This window comes from Nothoprocta perdicaria, unplaced genomic scaffold (genome assembly GCF_003342845.1).
Source record: "Nothoprocta perdicaria isolate Ctin4 unplaced genomic scaffold, notPer1 scaffold_28, whole genome shotgun sequence".
Classification (NCBI taxonomy): Eukaryota; Metazoa; Chordata; class Aves; order Tinamiformes; family Tinamidae; genus Nothoprocta; species Nothoprocta perdicaria.
In genome coordinates, this window is record NW_020455510.1 from 4595488 (window position 1) to 4623483 (window position 27996).

Here is a 27996-nt window from a genome sequence, read left to right on the forward strand (position 1 = left end):
AGCAAGCCCTTTCCTTCCAGCTTCTCAAGCTCCCAGCCTGCTTAAAATGACATTGGTTACCCCTTTATAAGGAGTCTTTTCGTTAGGAAAATATGCTATTTTATTTTCAAACTGAGAGTTGAAATAATGATGTCTTAAAATATCAAATATCTCGGTATTAATTGAAAGAAGAGATTATGGCATTGCCTTTGAGTTTTCCTGTTAGYAACATGCCTCTCATTTTAAAATTAGTTTAGGTAAGAAAGTAATGACAAAGAGGTGAAGCTGTAGATCTTTCTACTTACGTTGTTTTAAGAAGCGGAGTACATATTTTAGATTTTTATATTTATTTCTCGTTTCTGTTTTTCTAGCCCATAAGAGCAGGTTAAAATGCAAAAAKAAACCTGCAAAAAGTAACAATCTTGCCTTATTAGCCAAATCTTTGGGAACTGATTTTACAAGCGTGGCATTGAAAAATAAGCACTTGCTCCCTGCCTATAGCCTTGTSGAGCACCGAAGTTGGCAAGCGTGTCTGTCTTTGAAAGCACATGTAATCTGGGTAATATATATGTTGTGTCCAAATGTATGGCCTGAAATATAGTCATTTCAAACCCAGCTATAGYTAGCAATTACTGTTTGTCTCGCAGGAGGAGAGAAAAGGGCTCTGACGGGCAGGGTGCCCTACAACTGCACGGAGGCTCTCGGAGGGTCACGGGCTGAGTGGATCCTGAAAGCTCGGAGTTTATCGTGCTGTCCCAGGCAAGATTGATGGGATTCCTGAGAGATGTTTGTCTGCCCACCTCTTAAAAGCCTCCAGAAATGGAGGCTCCTCAGAGCTTCCCAGGGCAATTTATTCTCGTGCTTTCCTGCCCTTTTGTTAGAAAGTGTCCCCCTCCAGGCAGTGTTTTACATGAATTTCCCTTATTGCAGTGGAATTATTCCCTTATTTCTTGGTGTAATGCTGAGGTGAACATGGAGCAATGGGCACAGGACCGCTCGGCCCGGGCACTTTCAGCCTCCTCCGTGCTGTGCCTGGCCATGTTCAGCTTGCCTCTCCTGCTGGTGATGAAAACCATGCTGTTTGTTACGGAGAGAGCCAAATAGACTCCACTGTCGTCTCTTCTGCTTTCCAAACTGCACTCATCATTGTGGTCACCAGCTGCTTCAAACATCTAAATGTTTCTTTTCCAACACAGTGTTTCTCCAAGTATTTTCTAACTTTATCTGCAAAATTACAACTGTTTCGAGTGGTTCCTTCAGTTTGTTTGCTGCAGTTGTCTCTCAGAGCACGTGGCTGTCAGGTCCCCCGGGTTTCTTCGGCGTTCTGGTCTGGAGAAGAGCTCTGCTTGCAGGTGAGCTGTTATTTTAAGTGCTGCCAGGGCTGTGTGAGCCTGTCGTAGGCACAGGGTGCAGCCCAAAGGGCCAAGCAGGCTCTGCTGTAGCCCCACGGTGCCTTTCCTTCTGGGCTGCCACGAAGCTGAACCTTGGCTCATGGTCCAAGCACCATCCTTCCCTTTGGAAAGAGTCCATTCTGCCCATTTAAGTGATCCACGGGTGTTTGCCATGTCCCAAATGGGTATTTATTAAATGCCCAAATGGGCCTATGTGTTTTTCTTTTCATTTTTTCCCCGCCCTTGGAGTCAATGAGAAAAATCCCCCTGACTTGCGGGATCTCCAAAGACGATCTCTAACTCATGAGGTTACTAAAGATGTTCCGCACATAATTTCTCAGCAGCTCTTGCTGTTCTTGATTCATAGGATTCCTGTGAAACTTGCATAAAAAGAAATGAGAACTGCTAACCAYAACATGCCCTTCTAATTAACTAAATTTTTCAAATCCGATTTAATTCCTCCCCAGCTGAGCGCCAGACAATAATCTCAGCACTAGAAAATAATCTTGTCTTTTTTCAATTAGAGGTCACTTTTTTCTTTTTTCTTTTTCTTTTCTTTTTTAAGAAATGTGCTGCAGCAGAAGCGGATCCCCCTACGCACGATGCTGTTTGGTCTCCCTTGCGTGCCTCAGGATTTACACTTAGGGCATGGATGTGACRAGAGGGAATTCAGTTTTGTGCCAGTTTGTGCTTGTCGGCAGTGCCGGCGTTGGCCAATAAATCCCGGCGCTCCCTCCGTCCTCTTCCCCCTTGTCCAGAGGGCCCGGGGGCCATTTGTTTGGCCTTGCCCCTCTCCTCTCTCCATTCTCCCTTCTCATTCCTCCTCCTTATGCCAAATAGGTGACTTTTCTGCTCATTGAGACCTAGAACCTCTCCTGGGTTTTTCAAAGCGGGGTGTTTAAAGCTGACCCAAAGAGGGAATTTCAAATGTTTCCCTTGTCAGCCACAGRGCAGTTTTCCGGGAGCGCTGAAGAAGGCGGAAGACTCCAGCGTTGGGAGAATCCCACTGGGTGTGAGGCTTTGAAACCCGCCACGGAGGCAGGGGGGAAGGAACCACGGCGCAGAAATRAGGGCAAACAGGAGCAGTGACAGAGCGAAGAAAACCCGCTCTGCCTCCGAACGGAGCTGGTGCTCGGCGTGGCCACAGAAGCGGAGCTGGAGAGAAGRTCGTTGGCACCTCCTGGTGGTAAGCTTAAAAAGTCCTGAAAAATTATCCAGATCAGCTGTAAGGACAACGTTAGAATGATATAATTGTGATATAAGTTGGGTCAAAATAGCCCGTAGTGAGGCCACTTCCCTAAATCTGTGCCTTAGAGGTATGAGAAATATGTGTCAATAAAACATAACTCGAGAGTTAAAGCTCTTYGTGTTGCTTTGGATTCAAAAATATGCCCGCAACAAGTGTGCTTTTCTTTTGAAAAGCCAAATTTCCAAGAAACCGGCCTGAATATTTGTATTTTTGACACACGTTTTGCGAGGSAGCCGAGAGAGACCAAGCACCGCGGGGAACACGCTCGTGTGAGCGAGCACCAGTGAGCAGAGCAGCCTCTCGCAGTGTTTCCCTGCCGTAGCMGTGTCTGGGCACTCTTTGTCCATCCCCAGACAGCCCCATCCCACCGTTTTCCCCTCAAAACCGCTAGATGGAGGCCCTGTCTCGCCAGCTGGAGCAATCGCTGGAGCAAGCGGATCCAGATGTCGGAGCTCTCTGTGCTGGGAACGAAAACGGGACAGTTTGGCTGTCTCTTTTGCGCTCCTGGAGCGGTGGAATGAGGTGGAAGGATTTGTCCCATGAGTTTAAAACATGCATATAAAATATACGTATTAATACTGCTTTTATGGGAAGCCCAGAGCTTTCCCACATGGACTTGCCGGCGATGCCGGTTCCCTCACGGTGCCGGTGAACTCATTTGTCCCGGGGGCAATTTCAGCCACCGAGGCCCTGCTCTTAGGGGAAAGCCCCAGCACAAAGTGCCTTTTATGGGAAGCCCCCCGTGCTTTCCCCAAATCTCTCAGAGTTGGGGGATGCGGCTGGTGCTGGGAGCGGTGAGGACAGGGACGAACTCGAGGGCTCTCCCGTGTGAGTTGTCGAGAGGACACCCGGGTTCATCAGTTCCACAGTGACTTTTAATAAGCAGAGGAAAAAATTGGAAGAAACGGGTTTTATTGAAGGACAGGACAAAACCCCCAAATGTATCTACTAACCGTTGGTGTGAATCCCGAGGTGCTCTACCCTGTACGTTGCAATCTCCCCTGAATTGTTACATGCAAAATCCCACGGGTCAAGTCCTATCCTGTTGGTATTCTCTATCCCTATGAGTATGTAGGTGGATATTTGACTCTCTCCTTTCTTTTCCCCTTCTCTAGCAGTGGCTCAAGTGTTTTCTGACCTTCCCACAGTTGGCTATTCCGGAGGGCGCTGAGAAATCCCGCGGGCAGCGCGAGCTCCGTGCGTCTCAGCACCGCCCCGGGCTTTAACACCAGCGCCTGTCCCTGCGGATCAAAGGTGAGTCCCCCGGAGCCCCCGCTGCCGCTTCCCACTCGAGCTAATTCACCCGCTTCACCCAGGGGCAGCCCCGGCGCCCGCGTGCAGGGAACCAGGAGCGTGGGCGCGGGCTGCTCGGCCGTGGGTCTCTCGCCGGGTGCCGGCTACTGTCCGGCAGGCGCCGGGCCCTGCGCGCGGCCGCCCCGCACCTCGTCGCGCAGCAGCCGCAGCCGCGACAGCACCACGTCCCAGTCGGCGTAGGCGCCCTCCAGGCAGCGGCCGCCCGCGCGCCCCGGCTCGTAGCCCCGGCGCCCGTGCAGCAGCCGCCAGTTGTCGAAGGTCAGCACGTCCCCTGCGAGGGGGAAAGAGGAGGAGGAAGAGGATGTGGTGGTGAGGCCCCGGGCGCGGGCCCCGCGCACCCACCTGGCTCCAGCTTGAAGGTGACGACGTGCTCGGGGTGCCGCAGCAGCTCGTCGAAGGCGCGCAGCGCCGCGTAGAAGGGCCGCACGTGCTCGGGCGCCACGTCCAGCACGGAGGCGCGCGTCGCGTTGTTGTAGTTGATGCGCACGGGCTCGCCGCGGGCGTCCACGCTGCGGGACGAGCCGCAGAGCGGCGGCGTGGGGCGGCGTGGGGCGGCGTGGGGCGCCCGCCACGCTGCCCCTACTCACTCGATGATGCGCTGCTTGCAGTGCACGGCGAAGTCGCAGTAGTCGGTGCCCGTGTCGGCATAGTCCACAGCGGTGGCCGCGAGCAGGCGGAAGGCGTCGGGGCTGCGCTCGCGCAGGCGCCGCGCCACGTGCAGCCCGTCCACGAGCTCGCTCTCGCCGCCCGCCGCCGCCTGCTCGATGCAGTGCAGCAGCTGCACCTGCAGCCGCAGCGCTCAGCGCCCTGTACCACTGCCCKCCCCCGCGCCCGCGCCCGCGCCGCCTCCTCACCCCCGGCGGGTGCTGCAGCGCCGGGTAGTCCGTGTGCAGGGGCAGCCGCCCGCTCGTGTAGGCCACGTTGTTGGCGTCCGCCTTGTCCTGCACCAGCCACGTGGGCCTGCGGGGCAGAGGGGGTTGCTTGGAAAAACCTCCTCGGAATGGGGGAATGGTTTGGGTGGCGGCGTGAGGGCAGCTGGTCACGGGAACCCTCGAAAGGGCTTTTGCTGCTGCCAGGAGCAAGCAGCCGGGGGAGAAATCCCATGGGCATCAATAGCGGAGGCAAGATCACCAACTACGGGATTTCCTTTATGGTGCCTCTAGCAGTGGCTGGTTTGGGAAGCCCTCTGAGCCTCGCTCCCTAGCTGTTTTGGACCTGTTTATCATGCTGCCACTTCATGAGAATCCAGATTAAAGCACCTGGATCTGTTGGGGTGCCCTCAATGCGTAAAGATRCCCTCCAGGCGAGCTCACAGAGCCGCAGGGCTGCGGGAAGCAGGGCTCGCGGGGCCCGGCAGCGCCCTGCCCTGCTCCCGGGGCCGTGGCGGCAGCGAGGCCGCAGCGCGCGCTCACCCGTAGAAGGTGAGGCGCAGGAAGCCGAGGCGGCGGCCGAGGGCGAGCAGGGCGCCGGGCCGCGCGGGCGCCCCGCGCAGCAGCACCACGCCGGTCTCGCGCAGGGTGCGCAGCCACGCGTAGGCGCTGCCCGCGTCGCGCAGCACCTCGTCGAAGGGCAGCCGCGGCAGCTCCAGCTCCGAGCCCCACCAGCGGCGCTCTGCGGAGGCAACGCGCCGCCGTGAGCGCCGCCGCGCACCCCGCGCCGCGGCTGTGCGCACACACTGCGGCCGTGACAGAAAAGAGCTGCCGAGGTCCCGTGAGACCCATTGCTACCCCTCCTGTGCCCCTGCGAGCTCCGGTAACCCTGAGGACTAGTCTGTGACCTCAGGTGACCCTGGGGGCTCTTTTTTGGGGTCCCCTTGGCCTCTGGTAACCCCGTGGGCGCTTGGGTGGCCCCAGGTGACCCCAGGGCTCTGCTCCTTGTCCCTGTGCCCGTGCACGGCCCCAGGTGTCTTTGGGCAGCGCCGCAGGGTCTCTGGCCGCCTTGTTTGACCCCAGCTCTTCCTGCCCGCACCAAGTCCTCGCATCCCTCCAGGCCCGGCTCTGGCCCCTCTGCTGCTCTGGGGTCTCTGTCTGTCCCATCCTGTCCTGTCTCCAGTGGGTCCCTCGCAGCTCCACGGTGCCATGGCTGCCGCCCCGCGCTGGGCTCCAGCGCTGCCTCCTCTGGAGCTCCCTTGGCCAGTGTGGGTGATGCGCAGACCCCAGAGTCGCCTCCRGAGCACCATGGATGCATCTCCTGCTCGAGCCCCCGGGGCTGGCGGGTGACTGTGGAGCTGCTCCGAGCCATGGGGTGTCCCAGGGCGATCCCCGGGCGCGCTGCCTGCACCTTGCCAGTCCGTACGGCMCGAACAGCGTCACCCGCCGGCACGCTGAACGGGGGCACGAGCTGTGTGGAGCGATCCCCTGGGGCCGGTGCCAAGGTGTAAACGTGCACAGGGGGGCTGCGCCAGCCCCCCGCCTGCCCCTCTGCCCCGCTGCACCCGAGGGGCCCTACGCTGGAGGGCACTGGGGTACAGCAGCTCCCTGCGAGCTGAGAGCTGCTGCGGGTCACCTGCCCGCCACAGCCTCGTGTCCGTGGGGCTGCGGGAAGGGACCGCGGAGCTGCTGCTCCCGAGGGCCCACACGGCTTGGAGACGCCCTGGGAACACGTGACGTTTAGCTCCCCGTGCTCCTGCTGCTCTCTCCAACCAGCGTGCAGTTGTATGTACGGCATCATGCACATTTATTTTTATTCTTATTCTATTATTGTAATGAATTGCTTCTTTTGCCAGAGAAATCTTAGTGTCTAATTCCAACCTACTGATGCYAGGGCCGCTGAAGGGGGTTCAGGCTCTAACTTCCAGCAGTCAGGAAAGCGGGAAAGCAGCCACGCCAGGGCTGAGAGCGCTGTTGCGGTGCACAGGGGTTAAGATCTKCCCCCACCCGTTTTTAGGAAAGGGTTCCCTAGAGAAGCCCACGGGAAGCGGCCACACGAGACCTGTGGCTCTCACCCYGTGGAGCCCCGGGATGCAGCTCCCGAAGGGAATCACGGCTCCCRGATCCCCTGCCCGACCGCGTCCCGTGGCCAACGGAGGCCGCCGAGGGCTGCAGCTGGGCCGCGAGCCCCGCGCGCGTCCTACCTGGCAGGAAGAGCTCGCTCTGCACGCGGGCCCTGGCGGCCTCGGAGAAGCAGCGCGCCCGCAGCCACGCGCCCTCGTACTCGCTCGCGTGCCCGTCCGGCCAGGTGACGCGGAGCTGCGGCAGCGCCGTGAGGAGCCCGCGCGCAGCCCGCCGCAGCACCGCGAGCCCGCGGCCCCTGCGCCCCGGCTACCTTGTCGCCCGGCGCCAGGGCCGCGTGGCGCGCCGCCACGTCCACGTCGAGCTGCTCCAGCGGCAGCGCGCGCGCCTGCGCCGAGGGCAGCAGGCAGCGCGGGCAGCGGCAGTTGTCGCGGAGCCACACGCACGGGAAGCGGCTCTCGGAGCCGTCGGCCCAGCGCACGCGGAGCTCGCGGCTCCCCTCCACGGCCTCGGCCTCCTGCATCGCTGCCGCTCCGCTCAGCCCCACAGCCTCCCTTGCCCCCATGCCGCCCACGGACTTTGGACCCGCCGGCCCCTCTCCAATGAACAGTGCAGGCCGGGAGGCTTTGGAGAGCTCCATGGAGCATCCGCGTCCAAATCCTGCGCGTTGGCAGCGCTCGGTTCCTCTCTGCCCTTTGCCCTTCTCTTGTTGTGCAGCCGCCTCAGGGCTTTTTGCAGGAAAGCTCTGGCCAGGGACACCCTGCAGCCTGTCTCCTAACACACATGCACGTGCTAGTTCCAAAGTATTTCTCAATCCCACTGTGAAACTGCTAACTGTGAAAATACAAGCACCACAAGGCTGGCCGGAGCTTCATGGAACAATATTCCACTATGGGTGACTGGGAAAACATGGTGCGCTTTAGGATTTCCTTAGGATAAAGGCGACTTTGTCTACCTGCTTTGAAGGAAGGGTGTTCAGCAAGCACTGGAGCACAGCGAGGGCTTCCAATATGCCGAAACTTTAGGAGATCTGGTGGCCAAATAGAAATGCAATTCAGCAACGCGAGCCCTTCAGCAGGGCTTGAACTTTTGCCCCGCGTGCACTTTGACAGCGTAGCTCTGCTCAAGGCAGYGGCTGGCTCGATGACACTGGGACAGATCCAAAAGGGCCTTTAAGCAACCAAGACAGAACCGAGAGGAAACGGGGACCGCGGTGACACGAGGGCGCGGAGGCGGCCGTGCCACCCGGCTTCGGCCCCACGAGCTACTGAGCCCCTGCAACGCCAGGATCAAGTTTTGTGTCCTGGCRGGGGATAGGGGACAGCAGGGCTGTTGTCCTACGGATATCAGGGCTGTATCCCAGGGATATCAGGTGCAGCTGGGCCCCTCCTGAAGAGAAGTGCCAGCGCTTGAAGTGGCAGGATAAATACCCGTCCCAGGGAGACTTGTGCCCCTTGAGCAGACCCAGCGCAGCCACCCCATGGAGCTGCTCCCGGGACRTGGCGCTGTGGCCTCCGGGTCGCCCTCTCTTTCCATCTCAGCTGCTTCCCGGTGTTGTCCAAGCTCATGCATGTGCTTTGGAGCACCACGTGCCTCTCAGGTCTGTGCCTATGTGATTGCTCACCTTTCTGTCATGTATGCTTTARTATTTTCTAAGGGGAAGGTGCAGGTAAGTAGTTACAAACAGTTAAATGCTACGTGTATTTTATGTGCTCTAGTGAATTGGGGCCMAAAGAAAAATCTGAAGCCCGTGTCTGAGGTGAAAATGAAGAGCAGTGTTTGGATAGAGGCTCTGTAATTGTCCAAAGGTTTGTGAAATCCTTATTGTAGCTTCTTATGTAGCTTCTCTACATGAACTAATTTCTTTTTCCATAATGTAAGAATATTTTTATTTTCTTGGCTTCTGGCACAAACCCGAGCAGAAGTGACCCAGCAGGAGCATTGCAGCCAGGTGTCCCCAACTGCCTCTCAGGCACAGGTGAGCTGGATGTCCTGTCCCTCTGGATGGGTCTCATGGACTAAAGCTTCCAATGGTGAGCCCTAGGGAAATGGGACTCACCTTGCTGGGCAAACTACCCCAATTACCTTTGGTCTCTGCTTTTTGTCTGCCTGGAGAGGTGMGTGTTGGGTTTCTCCTGAAAATATCTGGGCAATATCTGTTTTCCTCCAGCTGCTGGCTTCATATACACCCTTAACTGCTATGGGTATGCTGGCATCCTGAAGGAGAAGGATTGCTGTCACAGGATATTTTTATTTTCTTTGAACAAATTTAAAATGTTGGCTGCTTTAGTAGGGTAAAACTGCTTGGCAAATGTAGCATGTATCTACTGAGAGCTTTGGGAGCTTTGAAGTGTCTTTTTACCCCTAATGAGTAAGTGTTTATGCAGTATGACAACGAAAATGAGGTAGGCACATCCTGCAATTTCCAGTGATAAGAAAATACATAGAAAAAAGCCAGGTTGTAGGAGATGGTTTCAGGTAGCTAAAAATGACTGGAGGTGAATAATAAATGATATCGAAGTCAGTTGTTGAATTGATGTTAAAGACACTTYTATGACTTTCTAATTTTCTTTCCAAAAGCTGTTTGTGTGTTGGAATTTCAGTCTAAATACCTCCTGAGTTRGAGCAAGGGGTTTGCCACAGTGCCCTGTCTTCTTTAATAACTTTCTACTGGGTGTTAAATGGATTAAAAATCCTAATAAAAAAACTGAAGGAAGCTAGGAATATCTGACTGCCAATTTGTCATTAGAAATTCTGTCTAGAGCTTTAGAATTGGTGCATAATTATATTTTCAGAAGCGCTCTTGTTGGAACACCTAACCACAGAGGCCAGATTTGCRTCTGGCAATCACACTTCAGCTGGGCATTGCAGAACAAACTTTCCAAAGGGTTAAGTTTATTTGAAGATGGAAGAAATGAGAAAAGGGGTGAAAATTTGCATGCTACTTTGTCATGATTCAGGGAATTGAAGCTCCCTCAGAAATTCCAGGGAAAAGAAACCAACTTTGGTGGCTGTAGCTCTTGAGAGCTTTTCCTGCCTGTCTGTTGGGTACTAAAAATGGAAATAGAGCAAATTCTTACATTTATAAAACTAGCTTCCTCTGTATTGGTGACTTCATTTTTTTTTTCTTGACTTGGTATTTTTTGCTATTGGAATATATTCTCAATTTCACACCTGAAAGTGTTTGTATGACCTGATCCCTGACTAGGGGCAGAGACACCTGCAGTGGGCCAGTGTGACCCTTCAGGGATGTGGCTGTGTGTTTTGCTCTGGAGATGCACAGGTGAGGGCAGTTGAAAAGAATTTATTGCTATTTCAAAACCTGTTTTGGTCTGTTTGGTAGTTGACTGCTTTTTGGCTCTTGAGGAGGAAATTAAGCCCAAATGTCGAAAGTCCTTTTCTGTGGAGAAACTACCAAGGAGAAGTTTTGTCTTATGAAGAGTTAAATGTTTAGCAAACACATTCACACRAACATTGTCCTGCTTCATGTTAATACTTAAGCTAAGAAAACATAAACGAGCGATTCTGAACCAAGTCTCCCAAGCGGAGCCTTTCTATAGGTCAGAAACTAGCTCTGGCTGCTGTGCAGAGTTCCTGTGAACATGGCCACAGTGCTTGTGCTGAGCTGTGTGAACTGTGTGAAATGCCACCAAGATAAGCTCGTGTGTTGCAAGAAAGCTTTGCTTTGTCTGTGGACGTATCTAGCCTGTCCGTGCTGGTTGGCTTTGGTTATTTCTGAGATGATTATGTTCAGCTTTGAGTATTGAAAGCAGTAAGTCACTCCCCAAGGTTGACTACTGCTCCMTTGTCCCCTCCTTGGTAAGAGTTAATGAACACTGTGTGCCCTGAGACTCTCAAGTTTGACATGTGCCCGCTCTCGAAGAATTTGGATATGGTCAGCAAAGCACCTGTGTGACCATCTCTGGGGGTAAAGGCACGCTACTAGAGGGAGGCTTCAGTGGTGAAAATCATGGTGACTTCTTGGTGAATTTTTTGCTTAATTTGACAAGCTGAGGGATAGTATGTGGGATAATACAATTACTTAAGAGTGTGGGAAATATTTCACTTGTCTAGTTAAGTGTACCCCAAACTACACTCAATATTCCTCAAAGGAAATTGTTCTCARATCTCCCAAGGCCTCTGTTAGGGCCACCTAAGTTAGACTATAATTAAGAGCCCTCATTTTGAGATACAATTAAGAGCTGAGTATTCTCTATARGACACAGATATCTCTCTTCTCACTGGAAAGATAGTTTTTGTTTATGTAGGAGTGGAGCAGCTGCTGAGTTTCCTTAGCTTGTGCCCGTCTGATCTTTGCRTTGGGTTCCCTTGCCCCACTCTACCAAAGCCATTTGTGCTTTGAATGGGGCCTCCGCCTTTAAGAGGATGACACGGACATGAATATATCGGACTAAAACTGAAGAGTAATTCTGTTAGCAAAAACTTCCAGGTTTAGAAAGTATTTCAGTTCAAGTGTTTTTCTACAAAACAGTGTTTGTGGAGGAAAAAATGTTGTGTGTCAATGTTGATTTTTTTTTTTTTTTTTCCTATTAAAATAGTTTTGGTGTTACCTCTTTGTCTCTTGGTACAGCTGTGATGCTTGTAGGTGGGATGTAAAATCAAGTCTTCAGCTGCAGSAGTGGTGAGTGTAATAAAGAAAGGAGGAAGTGATTGACAAGCTCTTAAAAGCAGGGCTTTGTCTTGTGCATGGTTGTTGTAGCTATCATAACTCAGAAAATTCTTGTAAATGTATTGGATTTATCTTCATTGATTATCCAATAAGGAAAAAGGCATTTCCAAGTAAAAATGATTGCTGGTAAAAATGGTGAATGGGATTGTTATGACAAGAGCATGTTAATGACAAGGGGTTGTTAAGACAGGGGTTATAAAGTGAGGTCAGACTAATAAGAGCAGTGGAAAGGAGCRTGTTAAGCAGAAGACTTCCCTAAATACTTAGGACAGCTCTAAGCGGGAGAGAACCAGAGCGTGGCTGTCACGGGGAGACCAAAGCAGCAGCAAGTCAAGTCCAATGAAGATGAAGTCGTGCCCGGTTGGTGAAGGCGACTTGAGGAGGTTTGGAGAGAAGAATTGCTCCTGCTAAAGAAGGAAGTTGCTCTTGATGGAGGGATTGAGTCATGTAAGAAGGAAATCTGCAGTCCCTGTGGTAATTATGCTGGGATGGATATTGCTGAGCAAATGGAGTTTACTGAGTTTTGTAGYTGGCTAGCTGGAAGGAGGGAGGCATGAAATCTGTGTACCCCAATGTCAAATATACTAACTGGGTCAATTTACATCAAGTACAAATTAAAACTGCATGATTTAAGTTCCTTTTTAAGTTCCCTGGTGAGGGAAATCATGCTCTTCATATTTGAGAATGTGTTAAAATATATGAAGGCCCTGTATTTGTACCAAGATGGTATGTATAGATGTTAATAAGACTAAAATCTGAACAATGCAGATCGGATACCTTGTGGATGGTAGTTTAGGATTATTCCGCTAATTGTAATACATCAATTTCTGGGATGAGGGGATAGGGCAAGACAGCAGTAGCAGATTCTCTCCYATTAGAGAACAATTTATTTAAGGAGGAGAGAACAGATGTAAATGTCAGCTCTTGCACTGTGCAGCCATATGGTTCAGCGGATTGAGCAGTCAGAGTGTTGCTGACTTGATACTAGTGAAAGGTCTGGCACATCTATCTTTATGTAGTCCTGGCAGACTTGTCTATATAACTGCTTTTGTTTTCAAGCATTTATCTTGCTTTTTTGTCCTGTTTGAGACATGGTGATCCTCATATGAAACCCAACTCTGGAAAGGCTGCTCAGGTTCTGTAATTATTCTATGGATTCTCAAAGAAGGTGTTCAGTCACTGAGGARACTACTCATTGGAATCACTATGGCAGCTCTTACTATTAATGTTAAGTGTGTTCCACTTTTTCAGGACATTCCACCTCTTGGCCATGTTTTCTTTTAGGGGAAAGGGCTCTTCCTGCAGAGGTGTAGGCTCTACTCATATCATCTGCATGAAGCTTCTGTGAATCTGTGCCTACAAACAGGCCCATATAGTGCTTGAGCAGCTGCATATGGACCTGCTGTTTTCTGAGGCTGACTGCTGCTGATCCATGGACTGTCATCCCATGGGAGAGTGCTGGCAGAATGGGGGTGAGCGCCAGCYCTGCCTTGTTGGGCGATGGGATGCGAGTGTCCGAGCAGCAGGTAGATGCCTTGGGCAGCACAACTGCACGGAGCTCTGCATGTAGTGTGGGACATGGTCGCTGCCCTGCCATGTTATTGGGAGGTCTTATTCTGCAGGCTCAAAAGTCCATGGTGGAACTGACCTGAAAGAGCTGCTGATTAACTTGGGAAACGGGACATGGCTCCCTGACTAGGTAATTTATAACCTTGTGTCCCCAAGTGAGAAGGGAGAGGTGATCCATGTCCATCCTCTACAAAATGTTAGAGTGTTTGTACTTAACGATTGTCTAATTGGGGAAATGGAACAAGTCAAAAGCTTGAGAACACACCAGTAGTTGTCAGTATTTAAAGCTGGGACTCGGTATTAATGACCTGAGAGTAAGAAATGAGTATGTGCTCGTGAAGTCTGTGGACAAAACAGATGTAAATATTTGCCGTGTGGGGGAGGACCAAAAATTACACTGTGTGACTTTGTCAGCGTGGTAACTGGGCTGCAGGAAAGCTCCTCGGGGAGCTCCCAGCTGCTGGCGTGAGGGAGCTGTGGAAAGCACTGTGTTTTTAGATGGCTTGAGGCAAGGCATTTCTTTGGGAACAAGGCAAGTGTCAAGTTTGCTGGTGGAGCCCATGTGGGGTCTGAGCTGAAGCGGTGTGTGCAGCCTGGTTAGAATTGCTCAAGATAAATCAATTCAACTTGACAGTACTGGTACAAGGCAATGGAGCAAATACAATATCAACACGAAGCTGAGTAGCCTAGGAGAGCAGGAAACAACTTGGGTTTTGCGTGATTCACTCATCTTTGAAACTAAACCTGAAGCTCCTTGGGCATCAGATGAGATTTGAAGCTTTTCTGTTTCAGGTGTGTGACTGCCTTGAAGGCTGTTATCCCCAAAGGGGAGCCAGGCAGTCCAGCAAAGTACAAACCAAAAGCCTCGGGCAGGTTTCCATAGACATGGTTCCTAGCACCTAGGTCTATATGTTTCTTTGTCTATTCAGTTTTGTGTTCCTGGAAGCTTTTTTGAATGCAGATGAGAACCTTACATTTGGTACCTAATGCCTTTTTATTTCTTTCTAAACTACCTTCCTCAATAGCTCTGTCTCAGCCATTCGCTCATGTTACCTCTCACTAATGCTCCTAATGAGGCTCCTGCTATTTGTAAATGTCTTTGCTTTGAGATRTGTTTGCCTTTTCCTTCTCGCTTTATGAAGACTCGCAGGTCTTCAGAACTTATCTTGTATTTCCTTTATCAAGCAAAGATTGCAGGATTATGGATATTTTAAATCTGCCTTTTTGGTTTATCTTGTGTACTGGACTTCCCCTTTCTTAAGGTGAGACCATGCAACTACAATAGAACAAAAACTGTTGTGTATTGAGCAATTGAGATGACTTCTTGAAGAAGCATGACCTGGACTGTTGATTTATTTCTACTTTGTAATTCACTTCAAATATAGACTTCTGCAGCACCTCTGGTAAATTAATATTCTATTGCCCTGATGCTTTTTCAGTACAGAGTCCATGCCAGCACTGAGGTGTCTGTCTGAACTGCAGAGACCAGAAGGGCAGACTAAAAGGTGTTTTGACCAGACTTTAGAAAAATCAGTGCCAGGTGTTACAGGGTATCATTGAAAATACATTTCCTTCATTATTGTCACTTCACATGAGAATAACTCCTTTAATTAGAAATCCCATGCACGTGTGCTTCATCGCATGACAGAAAAKAAATGAGTGTATATAGTAAATATTTGTCAGGACTTAAACTTCACAAAAGGGAGGACTATACTGCATGTAATTTTTTCCTCTTTTTTTTTTTTTTTAGCTTAACTGCTATGGGTGACTACAGAACTGTAGCCAAAAGGTGTCTACTAGAATCATTCATGTCTTCCTGACATGAAGACAAATGTGGTGGTTTGTCCTTGTTGCAAGGCATGTTTTTCTGGAATTCTGAGATGGCTTCAAATTCAGTTAAATGGYGAGTTATTCAAGTCTCTCTAGAGCTGGACCTGTTGATGGCAGAATTGCTCCATCATTTTCGTGTGTATCCTCATACAGAAGGATCCTGAAAGCCCATTTTTTTTAGGATATGCTCCTAACAAATGTGAAGTGCAAGTTTAAATAGCCCCGAGCTTTTTGGACTGTGGTTCATTAAATCTGTCTACTAGTAATGAAATTTTCCAGATAATCTCCCTAATTCACATGTTGAAGTTAGGTGGTGTTGGGGTGTGTTATCTTGTGACCTAGTTGCTCTCCTGAGAGAGTGACTGTCACTAAACTTCATTCTAGGAGAGCATTTTATTGTTTCCACCAGTAATTTAAAAAAAAATCTGTAAATTCTTATGGGGAAGCTTATTCAGACTTAATTATTTCCTTTAAAAAGCGCTAAATAAGAAAATGAAAGATATATAAATAGGCTTTTAAGGTGGATTATTCAATATTGCTGGGCAAGTCCAAATATCTTCAGGTGTGCTAATTCATCAGCAGGATGTTGCCTCAGTTTTCTGCTAACTCAATGATAGAGATTATATAGCAAAATAACCAAATTCCTAGAGTATCCAGTGAGTAAGCAGGCAGGCTGTGGTGCTGAGATCACACAGAGAAGATTAAATCACCCTTTCTTACTGTCTCTCTTAGTATACTAAAAAAGGCAATTTCTGTGGAAATCTGAGCAGATAACTTTGCAATTAAAATAAGACAGCATCAAAAAGCTTCCTAAAGAAGGATGAATACATTTGCTATGTGAGGAARAAAATGTGCTTCAYTGTAGCATCGTGTGTTTATGGGCTCTCTGTTAGGTAAAATTGAGTTGTGTGTTTCTAGTTTCATGTCAAATTCCTGCCTGTTCAAAAGCTGGCTATGTCAGGCAGAGATTGAGATGGAGCCTTAGATTTTATTCAGCTTATTCCTCTGCCTTGCTGGGCAGCAAGGAAATCAGCGTTTCCATGTGATGACCCTGCCATTGAAAGGGCTTGTCCCGAAGGAAGTATTCCCATTAGACTTTGGGAATGTTGATGGAAACTGAGGATGACGACAGATAAAATAAGAACAAGGTCTTGGTCTGGCTTAGACTTTTTGAAATTCAGAAACTGTATTTTTTTTCCCCCCCCTTTTCAATACCAGCTTGTGGAACCTGGATGCCAAAAAGAGTTTAGAGGAGGAGATTAAGTTTAGCTGTGATAGTTTCAGGGCTGTTTGGAGAAGATGCTATGGCTTCTTCCCCTCTGGTTTTGAACTCTTGTTTTTCTGTTGTTTAGGTGGGTCTGATGAGAGGTTCAGTTGACAATCCTCTTCCCAGATACGTGGCCGAGTGCTCAGACCATCTTTTGGCTATGGGCACGGGTGGTCTGAGCAGTCACAGTAGTTAAACGTGGGCCTTCCCTTCCAGGAATGCCTAAGGGCTGAGTTTAGATGAAGGGCAAGCAGCATCACCACTTGTCACCCTCTATATAAACACATCTCATTTTATCTGCATATGAAATATTGGAATAAATGGCATTCCGCTTTTTCCTCAGATCAAGCAGGAAATTGTTTGACGTGAAACTATATTTTTGTCGGTCTTGTTTTAGGTGGAGAAGTATTTATAATATAGATTTGAATTATGCTTCCTTTAATTTAGCATTGCAGCAGTTGATGGTGGAAATTTATAATTTGTTTGAAATGTGACCAGTGGTGTCTCAACGGCTGTGAGAATTCACGACTTGTGAAGTTTGACAGTTTGGGGACGCACTGTAATTGTCTTAATTTTGAACATCAGATATTTAGGAGCCCCAGGAGACATAAAATCATTTCAAAACTATGTCCTTAAATGTGTAATGACATCTATTTAAAAAAAAAAAAAAAAAACTAATTTTTTTTTTGGCAGTAGGTTATTCTCTTTTCCACTGTATTTTCAACAGAGATGGAGGGTGTTTGGGGATTTTAGTGGACACTATCTAATGTATAGAGTGGAGCAGTTTGGGGAATTCTCTGGAATTTGGGGAAAATATTCCTCTTGTACCTCTGCAATGCATTATCCTTACAAGATTAAACTTCAGCTTTCTTTAGTAGRATTGATATTGGACATATAAGAACACCAAGTCTGTATAAAATGTGCATTTTTATTTGCTTATAAATAGAAAAAGGGTAATTCTAGCTGCAGATTCTGTATGGATGTATTAATAGGACTGTTAGCTCCTCTAAGCTTTTGGACAAACGTAGCAGCAGCTGGTGTCATTTGGGAGAARCTTCTTTTTAAGACAAAAATGTGAATTACACGGCCAATAGTAACGGCGCAGTGAGACTTGAGATACTAAACCCAGGAGCTGAAATAGGGTTTCGTTAGGAGGACACRGTCCGAGTGCAGATTTTTCTAACCCTTTCTCTTTGCCCATCTTGGCGTGTGTCTTGCTTCATTTGCCTTCCAAGGCATGTAGCGTTTGCTTGTTTGCTTCCCCTCTTACATAACCATTTCTAAAGCTCTTTGGCCAGGCTGCCGCCTCTTCCTTCCCCCTGCAGTGCATCAACCTCAGGGAAACGCAGCGGGGACGACTGGTCTCTGCTGATTTCTGGCCACCTTGGGAGCTCCCTTTGCTTTTCTGCAGCTCTCAGGGGGTTATTTTAGAGTTAACCTTGTTCTTGCACTTGAGCTCCTGAAAACTCCCTGAAATACGTTTTCATAAATGACAATTCCTGTTTTATTGGCTCTGCTGTTGCACAGGGGAATTTAATATTGGCTTCCCGCTGAGGAGCAGTGGCTGCTGCTGTGTGTAGTTYGCTGCTGGTGCCAGCGGGTGCCCTCTGCCACTGGGCAGGGTGGCTGCTGGTGGTGGGACCGGGCGAGGGGAGAGGAGCCAAAGGAGCCATCGGAGCATCCTGAGCTCTCCACGGACTGGCTGGCAGGTTGAAAATGCACACGCCGTTTACTTGAAGGAGTGAAAACTTTCTGCTGTGTTGGAGTGGTTTCCTTAGGGAAGGAGCTGCTCAGAGCAGAGCTCTGAAGTGGAGGGACTGGAGGGTTTCCCTGGCTTGTCCGGGGAGGATCCTGCCAGAGGCACCTCYGTCCCTGCCGGCATCTGTCCCCGCTGCCTTGCCCGGATCCGGCTGCCGGGACACGCTCCTGGCCGTGGGCACTGCTGGCCCCTCCCAGCTGCACCGGGACAGGCAAGTGGGAACTGGGCTCGGAAACCAAGTGTCTGAGCCCAGAGCTGAGCAGAGGCACGGACGTCTCCGCTTCTCCTTTCCCAGTCATTAGTGGATAACATTTGCACAGGCAGTGTTTAGGGAAGGAYTTTTGATCAGAGGAAGATTTTTTTTTTTYTTTYCCCCCAGCAGCGAGTTTGGGACAGCTGAGTGGAAGGTGGCTTCTCCTTGTCTTTTTCCTGCACCAGAGGAGTGTTAATTTGAACTTTCTGTTCCTGCCATGTCAGCCGTGCTCATCGAGCTGGATCGGCTCCCCTCAGCTGAGACTGGGAGCAAGGAGGGCTCCTGCCCGGGATCTAAGGAAGGGGAATGCAGGGAAGCGTGTGCTGAGCCTGCCAGTGCTCAGCTGCGCTGCTCATACTCTGCTCCAGCTGGTAAGCTGCGCTCACGGGCACCATCTCCCCACCTGTGGGATTAGCTCCTCCTGTAACCTGGGGTGGGTGAACTTCAGGATCCTTTAAGGAGAAACATAGGATGCTTTGTCGCACGTGTGGGAGGTCGCACGTGTGGGATAGACCCTTAAGGCTTAGGTTGCCTTTGCTGTTAGCACGTTTCCGCCAGAGCTGGAGTCGGGGGTTCCTGTTCTCCTGTGGTCCTGCAACACAACCTTAAATTTGCCTCTCGGACCCTGAAGAAGTGCTGATAAAGAACTAGGCAAAAATCTTGTTTCAAATCGTGTTCTTCCATTCCCTAGTGAAATCTCCATTTTTTGGCCTTTGCAAACCACCTTTGGGGTATTTTTTACCCACACTTGCAGTGAGCAAGGCTTTGCAGTTTGCAGCGTTGCTCTGGGCTGAGGTCTGGATGAGATGCTCTGAGCAAGTTGTTTGACTTGCTCATATCGTGTCCCAAAAGAGCTTCCAGCTGCTCAGCCTTGGCCATTGATACACATCAATAGCAGCGGGATATGAAAGTTTAATCACCTTCCTAGTCACTTCCCACCTAAGTGGGAAAGAAGAGTGTTTTCCTAAGTTTAACTTAGTGCATTTTCCTCTCTGATATGGTGTGAGTACCAGTCCTGAAACATATTTAGTAGGAGTGTGCATGTACACCAGAGCATAGCGCAGAAAGGAGTACACTGGAAGCACAACTAGAGTATGGTTTAATTAACATCTTATGCATAGCTACTCTGCCAGGCAGTCTCTCAAATAGAAACTGTGGTTAGCTCTATGAAGAATCACTTTTTTTGCAAGTTAAACTTGAATAAAAGGTTACCTAAGATGGATAAAAAATGCAAGGGCAGCTTGTTGCATTCTCTTAGAGGTTGCACAGAGGGAAGCTGCTCCTTCCAAGTGTATAGGAAGGAATTGAATATTACCAGCAGCCAATGCTTCTTGGTGGCATTCTCATTCTTGGGTAATAGATACCAATTCTATTCTAAAAGCGACCCACRGGGTCTAATTGAAACCTTTGGGATTTTTGCCATTGTAATGTGGGGTAGTCTTTCCAAAGGCAAAAGCCTGCAATGTGACTAGGCTGGCTTAGGAACTGTTCCATGAAGGGAGCGGTGACATCTTGGTCCTCTGGTGCCGTGTTCCCTTGGTGCTTGGCTTGGCCAGCTCGGAACAAAGTGTGGATGGACCAGCTGTGCTTGTAAGGGTGGGGGATAGTGTGGGGCTGATGCATTYTGGAAAGGTCAAGTGATTAGTAAGAAAATAAGCTTGTTTCCATTTAGGTATCCACACCTGAAAAGGTATGAGCATGCGTGAGGTTTGGGTAAAGTGGCTTCAGTTGTGGGCTCCAAGTCCAGCACTGTCCCTATGCGAGACGTGCGCTCCATCAAGTAGATGTGACTGTGTGGCTTGGAGTACAACAGCCATYGAGTGCCCAAGCTGAAATGCACCCTTTTCTGACTTTCTTGTAGCCTTGCATACATGGATGGTTTGGGGAAAGGGTCTGAAAGTTATTTTCCACACATAAAAGTTCTAAGTTTCTCTCTGAGAAGACCGTTTTTCTGCCTGTGTATAGGAAAACCTTCTGACACTGTAAGGTTAGATGTAAAAGGGTCAAAATGAGGATAAGATGGAGTAGTAACCGAAAAGGATTATTTTTRTCTTAAAGACCTGTTCCTGATATTCTTTGACTGATTCATGTGGCACAATAACACAGCTAGCCTGACAGGATCCTCCGGGAAAGGGAAATGATTGTTGGAAAGGTGAGAGTCAGGGAAATGCTTTACAGGTTTAGCTCATACTTTGCATCCAAGACTACTCATTTTCAGACATTTCATGAGATGTTTCAAGACATTTTAATGATTTTTTTTTTTTTTTTCAATTTTAGCAAATCCAGAGCATCAGAATAGCCTTTGAGGCTAGAAAAGCAGCAGGACTGACTGGAGTTTGACCAGACTATATAAAATGAAGTCTCTGTCTAGCCATCAGTGAGTGAGGGGGTAAAGAAAGGATGAGCAAAGCTCCTCTTTGAGTGCCCCCTGAAAAGATGATAATCATTTTACTGGTTAAAATGCAATTGAAATCCTTATCTTGAAGTGAGCCCTCTGTCAAGCTGCCATGTAACACAGAGTCCAGTCGTAAAACATACCTGCTAATCTAACTTTTGAGCTGTGTAAATGTTCACTTAAGTGGATTATAGTTTGCACAAAGATTAGGTACTATTTTTTTCCCTATTCCCTCTTCTCTATTTTCTTTTCTTGCACAAGAAAAGGTCAAGAAGCACATCTTTATTTCAAGAAGCAGCTGAGACTCTTGCCAGAAAGGTCAATATTGAGCAGTAATCCTTTGGCATGCTATGCCATGATAATGCCAATACTTATTYGAATAATCACCAAGAAAATAACTTATTCCACAGAAGAGCTGAAACAGGATAAGTTATTAGCGATCTCCTGACCTTCACACCATAGAAAGTATTTCATTAGTTCTGATGAGTAACTAATTATGCATCTTTCTGAGCTGTTATGTTTAATTTTGACTTTACCTTGGAGGCTGGGCAGAACTGTTCTGTACAATTCATCTCAAATCCYGGCAAATAAGGCCTTGAGGTTTATGAAGTAAAACTGAGGTAGGCTTCATTATGTCCAAATCACCATAATTAAAATGCAGCTCCTTTTGAATATGGAGCAGACAACTGGTGTAGTGACTGGAAGGAAGAGCAAAGAAGTGTTTGCTCCTAGATATGCGGAGATTAGGATTTGTGTGTTGCTTTATGTCTTCAGAGTTTAGACTTTAATACTGACATGAGTCTCTCTATTTTGCTCTTCAATCTAAAGACATACTACGTGCTATTATGGAGAGAGTTTTGTCTCTCTTTTTCATGTTTTCCCCTGTGCCAAGAGTTCATTAATAATATACAAAATAAGCCCATAGCTAACAAATAATTTGGAGGTCCCATAGAGGCCAAATGCCCTAAGGCGGTCACCTCTGCCCCAGGGCTCGTGACTTGCATCCTCATATGGCTGTGATAAATGGAAACTACGCTGGATATAGAAGAAATGTAACTTTTCCCACAGGCATCATTACTCTTCCGTGCCTTTCCTCCCTCTAATGAGCTATTTGCTTTCAGTTCAAGAGCAATGCAGGTCAACTCATTCTGAGTAAAAAACAGTGTAATTTATAACTGGAGCATAGATATGTATTTTATTTCCCCAGATTCCTTCAGTAGTGATCAATGAAGCATGTCTACGTGAAGAATGCACCATCCTYGCCCGTTATCAACATTTTGCCTGTTTTGAAAGATAAATTCAGCACTGATTTGAGCTTTGCTGCTGGCTTCCAGCTGTGTAGGTGTGAGATGGAGCATCTTATAAGTTGCTCAAACTTGACTCCTGCTCTTATTTTTGTTTTTTTTTTTTACTGTATCTGCTCTGATGTGCTTTGTGCCCGAGTTAGCAGAAGTCAATCTCTGTGCTTGAGTCTCTTCTCCTTTAATGAGCATGAAGTGACAAGTAGGTCTCCAGGCTGCTCTAGGGTGCAAGATGCTTCAATGCAGAGGGGGAGACTGCAGAGGCCTTTTAAGATTTCTTAACTGTTTTAATTGTAAGACTATGTCTTTGTATGCTATAATGGCAAAAGGATTGAAGGATTTGAATTCTTCCTTAGGATGTGGTCTTCATTGCAAGAGCTGACAGTGGTGTTCACACCGCRTGTGATGGGGCAACAAGTGATTTTGTTCGGTAGCTGGTGTATAAGGCATTGCTAAAATCTGACTCCGAGCTGATATGTTGATACAAACACTGTTTACATTTGTTAAGTCATCCAACTTGTCTAGYCTCTCTAAGTATTTCCATCTGTATTATAGTCTGGCCTAAGTTAGACTCATTTAAGAAAATAAAGGTGGGGGGAGGAAGGAGACAAGCTTCCAGAAAACAAGTTTTGTAATATTTTTTAAAAGATATCATGGGAGAGAGGGAGTTATACCCAGAGTTATCTATGAGGGCAATAAATTTTATAAATAGAAAGAGTTTTGAGTGGTGCTGGAAGAGGAGAGCGTGTTTTTTGCAAACGTACAGAGTGAGAAAGAATTGGACTGCCTGTTAATCTTGATCCTGAGATGTGGTGTTTGATGGTAAAGTAAGAGAATGGTGATGGGATCCTTAGGAATTAAGTATTCTATATAAAAATGTATTCATAGTTTGGTAACTTCAAAAATAAAAAATCACTCTACATCTGAGCATACATTTTATTTGAACCAGTGCATTGGTGCCAAATTGCCCTAGCTGGCTAAGTTTTGAGAACTGGCCTCAGGTTTAGAGCTTTGAATGTTTAAAGGTAGCATTTGTAAAACCCAGATCTTCTTTCCTGTGTCAAATGAGAAATCAGCAACACTTCAAAATTGGTAAGTAAGCAAACATCTGGATTTTTTGGCACTACTGCTTGCTCTGCCATGCAGTGTGCTTTACTCGTGTTCTCACTGTGGCGTGCAACAGTATTTACTGCAACAGTATTCAGTGTTACTGAATGCTGCTAACCAAAAAGGCAGTAAAACTAAAAAACAAAAAAAAATCCCTAAAAATTCTTAGAATAGAAAATTTGATTCTTGGGCGCACAGCGATTGAAGAGTCTCATTTTCCTTGTAAAATAAAAGATAACTTCTACAGTATCCTTTTCTTTTGTAATTTCAAACAAAGGAGTTTCTGGTATATTACATTAAAGGTTATGAAAATATCTTTCACCTTTATTGACTTTTTTTTCCTGCTAGATGTTTTCAATATTTTTTCTAATTTTGTTATTTTCTTGGATTCCCTTCTAGAATAAGGAATAACAAGTCGGTCCTTTTCCAGTCCTTACAGATGCCGATGATGCCGGCAGTTACCGCATGTGTGGCCCAACAAGCAAGCTGCTTAATGTTGCCTCCTTTTGTCCTAAACATCTTGATTTTTGGCATTTGAAAGCTGAAAAGTTTGATCAGCACCTGTTGCCCCCTCTCCTTCTGCTGAAATTTTCAAATCTGCAAGAGAAGATTATAAAATATTCAAGGAAAACGCTCTTGTAGGCATTACTCATTTTAATCAGTCTCTCACCTGCACAGATGTATTGTTCTGAACCTGAAAAGGGTCTCTCTTTAAATGAATTGCCCTCAAAATGGTGTGTTGCTATGGCACAGCCTGGACTGTGCTCATATTTTTTTTGAAAARGCAACTTCTGATGGCATCTTTCAAGAGTATAATTAGATTCATCTGTGGTTTTTAAACAACTGTCTTGAGAAATGCATGGATTTYGGAAGGCGTCTCAGAAAAGAAAGGCCTATTGAAAGAGAGGCCTCRTTTTGCTGTAATGCTTTTGAGCCGTTCAGTGTGGCTCTGTGGAACGCTTGGTATGAGGTGCTGATCATCTCTGCGTGTATTGACTAAACTGAATGTTATTTTAGAAATAACATAGCAGTAAAAATAGCAAGGGTATTTTGGGTAGTGCTGATAAATAATTTCTGTCCAAAAACGAAAGGTTGACTCATTCAGGATTCAAGAGCTGTGTGTGTGCACATATATACTCCTGTGCCTTTTTGGTTTTGTATATAAAAACCAAAGGAGGACGTAAATCTAACCCTCAAGGTTCAAGGATCATTAAAAATAAATAGATGTGAGTATTTATTCAAGAAGTTGRCATCTCACACTGCTTGGAAATGACTTGTCCTTGTTCTCTGACTAATATAACTCTATGATGTGGCAAATACTTTTTGATGGCTTTTTCCTTCTCTTCTGGAAGAGCATGGTTTGTCGTTAGCACCTGTTTTTCACATGGGATAGACTCCTGGCTGCTTGCTTGTCCTTAGGAAGGAGCTAGTGAGGGGCATTCCCAAGGTGACCTCTTTGTATTGCCAGCTTGAAATTCAGGTCTTTTTTTTATTATGCAAATATTATCTCCATGTTTCACTACTGCTTTGTAGCCTTAGTTATGGAAGAGCTCAATGTGGGAACTGTGCTGTTTTGGGAATACCTTGCTTCCTAATAATGAAATGGTGACTTCTACCAGCCAGCCTAGACTCTCTACTGTGCTGTCCCATCACCCCATTTTGGCAACGGTTGTGCTTTTTTTTGTCCTTGATATTTTGTCCTCAAGGACTTATTGGAATTCTCCTGAGTCAGGTCAAAAGTCCACTGAGTTGGGTAACAATCAGCCTCTTACTTTGGAGGAAGGGAAAACAGGAAAGCCTCCCACTGGCTCTACAGACTTCAGGACCTTCTCAAGGCTATCCTGCTGCTTTCCCAGTGCTGTCAGTGCACGTGTCCCACAGGAGGTAGGACCCTCTGCTCGAACAAATCCGCTTTGAGCTGTACAGGTGCAGAGCTCTCTCACTGGAGACAGAAGTTCACGAGCCCCACTTAACTGCTTCAGAAGGGAGGTAGCCTGAGCTTAAATGTGTCTACAAAAGACACCTTCAAACTGGTCATCTCAGTTTTTCTTGAAAACCCTCATAACCAACGTGAATTCTGCTGTTTTGCCTCCATTCACGTCTTGGTCACACCTTTAACTCTCTTCTGTTGCTGGAGCTCATGTTATTCAGCTTCCCCCGGTCCTGTTAATTCTCTCTTATGGTCATAACATCTCCTCCCTCCTTTAATCTGCTTGATATATAGCACTTGCAGCAATCTTCCTCTCTGTTTAAATTCCTAGCTCTCCCTTTGTTTATAGAGGGCACTTTTCATCCATCCAAAATTGTTTTATTTGGCTTAATTTTACTTGTGCCCCTCTTCACTTGGTGGTGTCTGTCTACTTTCATTTTTACTCTTTGTTTTTTCATTCTTTTCTTTATATCTCTCTTCTGGAGTGACAACTTTTTCAAAGTATTATATTCATTGCTGAAGAAACGCAATAAGTACTTTTWTATATATATATATTTAGCTTTTTTATCCAAACCAGATTTCTCACTACCCTTTTACTACCTTTAACTCCTGGTACTTACTCCTTTAGTATTTCTTAGTATTAGATATCCTAATATCCATATCCTCTTGACATGAGTCTCTGCACTTAGGAGCTTTCCTTTTGTTTCTTCATATTCTTTGAAAAAAATTAAAGGAAGAAACTGTAAGTTCCACCTTTAGAAAAGGAAAGGCTTGTAAGGTTTTTTTTCATATCTGCTTCCTGCAAKAAGGAGTTCAAACCTGATTTTTCCAGGCTTTTTTTGTGAATGCAGTTGACAAAGCTCTGCAGTGTCTGATGTGATGCGTGCCATGTAGCAAGCMTTCCATGCCTACAGTAATAGCGGCTTCTGTTATTTATGCTTTTTCTCCACTTATGCAGAATTGAAATATGAAGAGATTAAGGAGGATTAAAGAGAAAAATAAGCATCTGACCCCCTTCTGGCTTCGTAGAAATGGGATCACTCAGCATTTGTGAAAAAAAGGGGTCCTGACCAATTTACCCAAGATCATTAAGTGACTGGAGAGCTGTAAACTCCTGACAGCTGTTTATGTTTCTTAATAATAAAAAAATCTGAATCTGCTYATCAATCTTTCCCAATTTAGGGTATTCAATTTGTATATTATAAAGTTTACTGGATGTGCTTCAGCAAGAATGAAATGCCTTAGATAAAACTTTCTATTTCGAGGCAGCAAAGATGTTTAAAGCATCAGTAATCTTCTTTTCTTAAAGGACAAAAGTATACATGAAATGAGGTTATATTCTAGTGTGTCCAAAGGAGGGGCTGCTATTTTATTAGTTCAAATATAAAAGGAGATGCTTGCTCTCTGTGGCTACATAAGTCAACTCAGCCAAAGTGGAGGTTCCTCTCTCCAGAAGTGCTATTTTCTAAGTCAAGAGGAGAAAAAGCCCTAAATGTGGTGTTTGGATATATGAAAAGGTGCTCTGTGTTGCTAGAGTCCCTGCTTGATTTGCAGTGACAACTTTAATTGCTAAATCATTAAGACTGCTTATAACAACTCTGAGTATCTACTTGTGATCAGATTGCCCAGCTAGGGCCCTGAATGCAAAAAGCTTCTTTTCATTACAGGTACAGTGAATATAAAGAAAAGAAATGAGGGACGGGGAGGACGAAACTAACTTAAAGTGTTTAAGTTACTTAGGGAGGACTAACTTAAAGCCCTGGTGCTGAGGCTGCCTGTTTTAGAAATCCTGGCTTTTCGTTGCCAGTCTTGGGCAGGAGTGCAGCAAAACAGCAGTGCGTGCTGGCAGTTGAAATGGCAGTGCTGTTGACTTGAACATTAGTTGCTGCTTAGAGGAGCTTTCAGCAGACGTGCATCAAAACAAATGATTTTCCCAGAGTGGTGTTATCCCRCTTACAGGAGGAAACAACTGGATCCTAAGTGACTTCCGTGTTTATTCCTTAAGCTCTTCCACTTGCTCATGCTTTTTCTGGGCTACTCGTGAGCTCCTGCATCTATTACTCTCTGCACAGAACACAGCGTGTCTGAGGCTTTGCATTTGCTGAGCAGTCACGAGCTGTTAAAGCAATATCTGAGATGCTGGAATTGCTTTTAATTTGTGTTGGWGTCTTCAAAACTTGGTGTGTGGAGGTGCTGCAAGATCACACGTTGGCTTCTCGGTGCGTGTCCTTTGGCCTGATTTTTCCTTTGCAGAATGAAAAAATGCAGAACCTGGTAGGGTTTGGGGTGGCAGTACAAGTGTTTGTTAGATTAGCTACTGAAATGCAGCAGTATTCTTACTGATCAATAACTGCAAGCAACTAATCTTGATAGTGTTTCTAGTATTTTCTTAATTAGGGACACCTACCCTTAATGTTGCAATAGGGATGGAAAATAATATGGAGCTTGTTTCTCCCTTTAAGTGAAGAATTTGGGCCCAAAGCTGGCTGGCTTCTCTTCCRATTAAATTAGAGCTGTCTCCTGTGTGAACTAGAATTCAAACTTGCTTCTCTGGCCGTGCTTGGTAGCTCCGTTTGAACCATTTAGATTGGAGAGTAGCAATAAACTTGGTGTACGTTAGTAAGGAAGCACCTTTTCAACACTGAAAGCTTGATATTTTCAACATTAAAAAAGCTTATTGGGAAAGAAATGAATCTGTGATCCATGTTTTGCCTGCAGACTCTGGAACGGTCATTGAAATAATATAGCATTGTGTGAATGATGTTTTTTTCCACAAACTTCCTGTTTTGATGCTGAAAGTCACCTCATTAGAAATGCTGGGGTGTGTGTGTGTGTGTGTGTTCTCAGGCAGTTCTCTTACAGGTCATGTCTTTGTGGTGCATTTCTTGGGTATTCCTATATCCGTTCCCTTTGACTCCCTTATACTTCATCGTTWTGATGGAAGATTTGTACCTTGAAATATGACAATACAGATTAGTAAGTCTTGTGTAAAAGGTGTGTTTGGGGATAAA

General features: G+C 46.8%; 2 protein-coding genes across 2 annotated transcripts in view; one reads left to right on the top strand and one right to left on the bottom strand.

The window, feature by feature from the left end:
- Positions 1-4016: 4016 nt before the first annotated feature.
- Positions 4017-7407, bottom strand: BBOX1 (gamma-butyrobetaine hydroxylase 1). Its single transcript, XM_026041102.1, has 7 exons — positions 7198-7407; positions 7007-7121; positions 5346-5544; positions 4788-4893; positions 4521-4717; positions 4276-4442; positions 4017-4204 (listed from the first exon to the last, which is right to left on the bottom strand). The coding sequence occupies exons 1-7, from the start codon at positions 7405-7407 to the stop codon at positions 4017-4019; spliced, it is 1182 nt and encodes a 393-aa protein (XP_025896887.1).
- Positions 7408-18469: 11062 nt separating this feature from the next.
- The window catches only part of ANO3 (anoctamin 3), a 121604-nt gene continuing 112077 nt past the window's right edge, over positions 18470-27996 (top strand). Inside the window, exon 1 of the mRNA XM_026041143.1 lies at positions 18470-18623. Coding sequence (XP_025896928.1) covers positions 18470-18623 — 154 coding nt within the window. The remainder of the gene's footprint in view (positions 18624-27996) is intronic.

Bases quoted from the DNA above. Each gene is read 5' to 3' on its own strand.
- BBOX1 (XM_026041102.1), bottom strand. From the start codon at position 7,407: ATGCAGGAGGCCGAGGCCGTGGAGGGGAGCCGCGAGCTCCGCGTGCGC. The intron at 4,894-5,345 runs GTGAGCGCGCGC...TCTGCCCCGCAG, and splicing joins CTGCGCCTCACCTTCTACGG to GCCCACGTGGCTGGTGCAGG. The intron at 4,443-4,520 runs GTGAGTAGGGGC...CTCGTCCCGCAG, and splicing joins TGCAAGCAGCGCATCATCGA to CGTGGACGCCCGCGGCGAGC.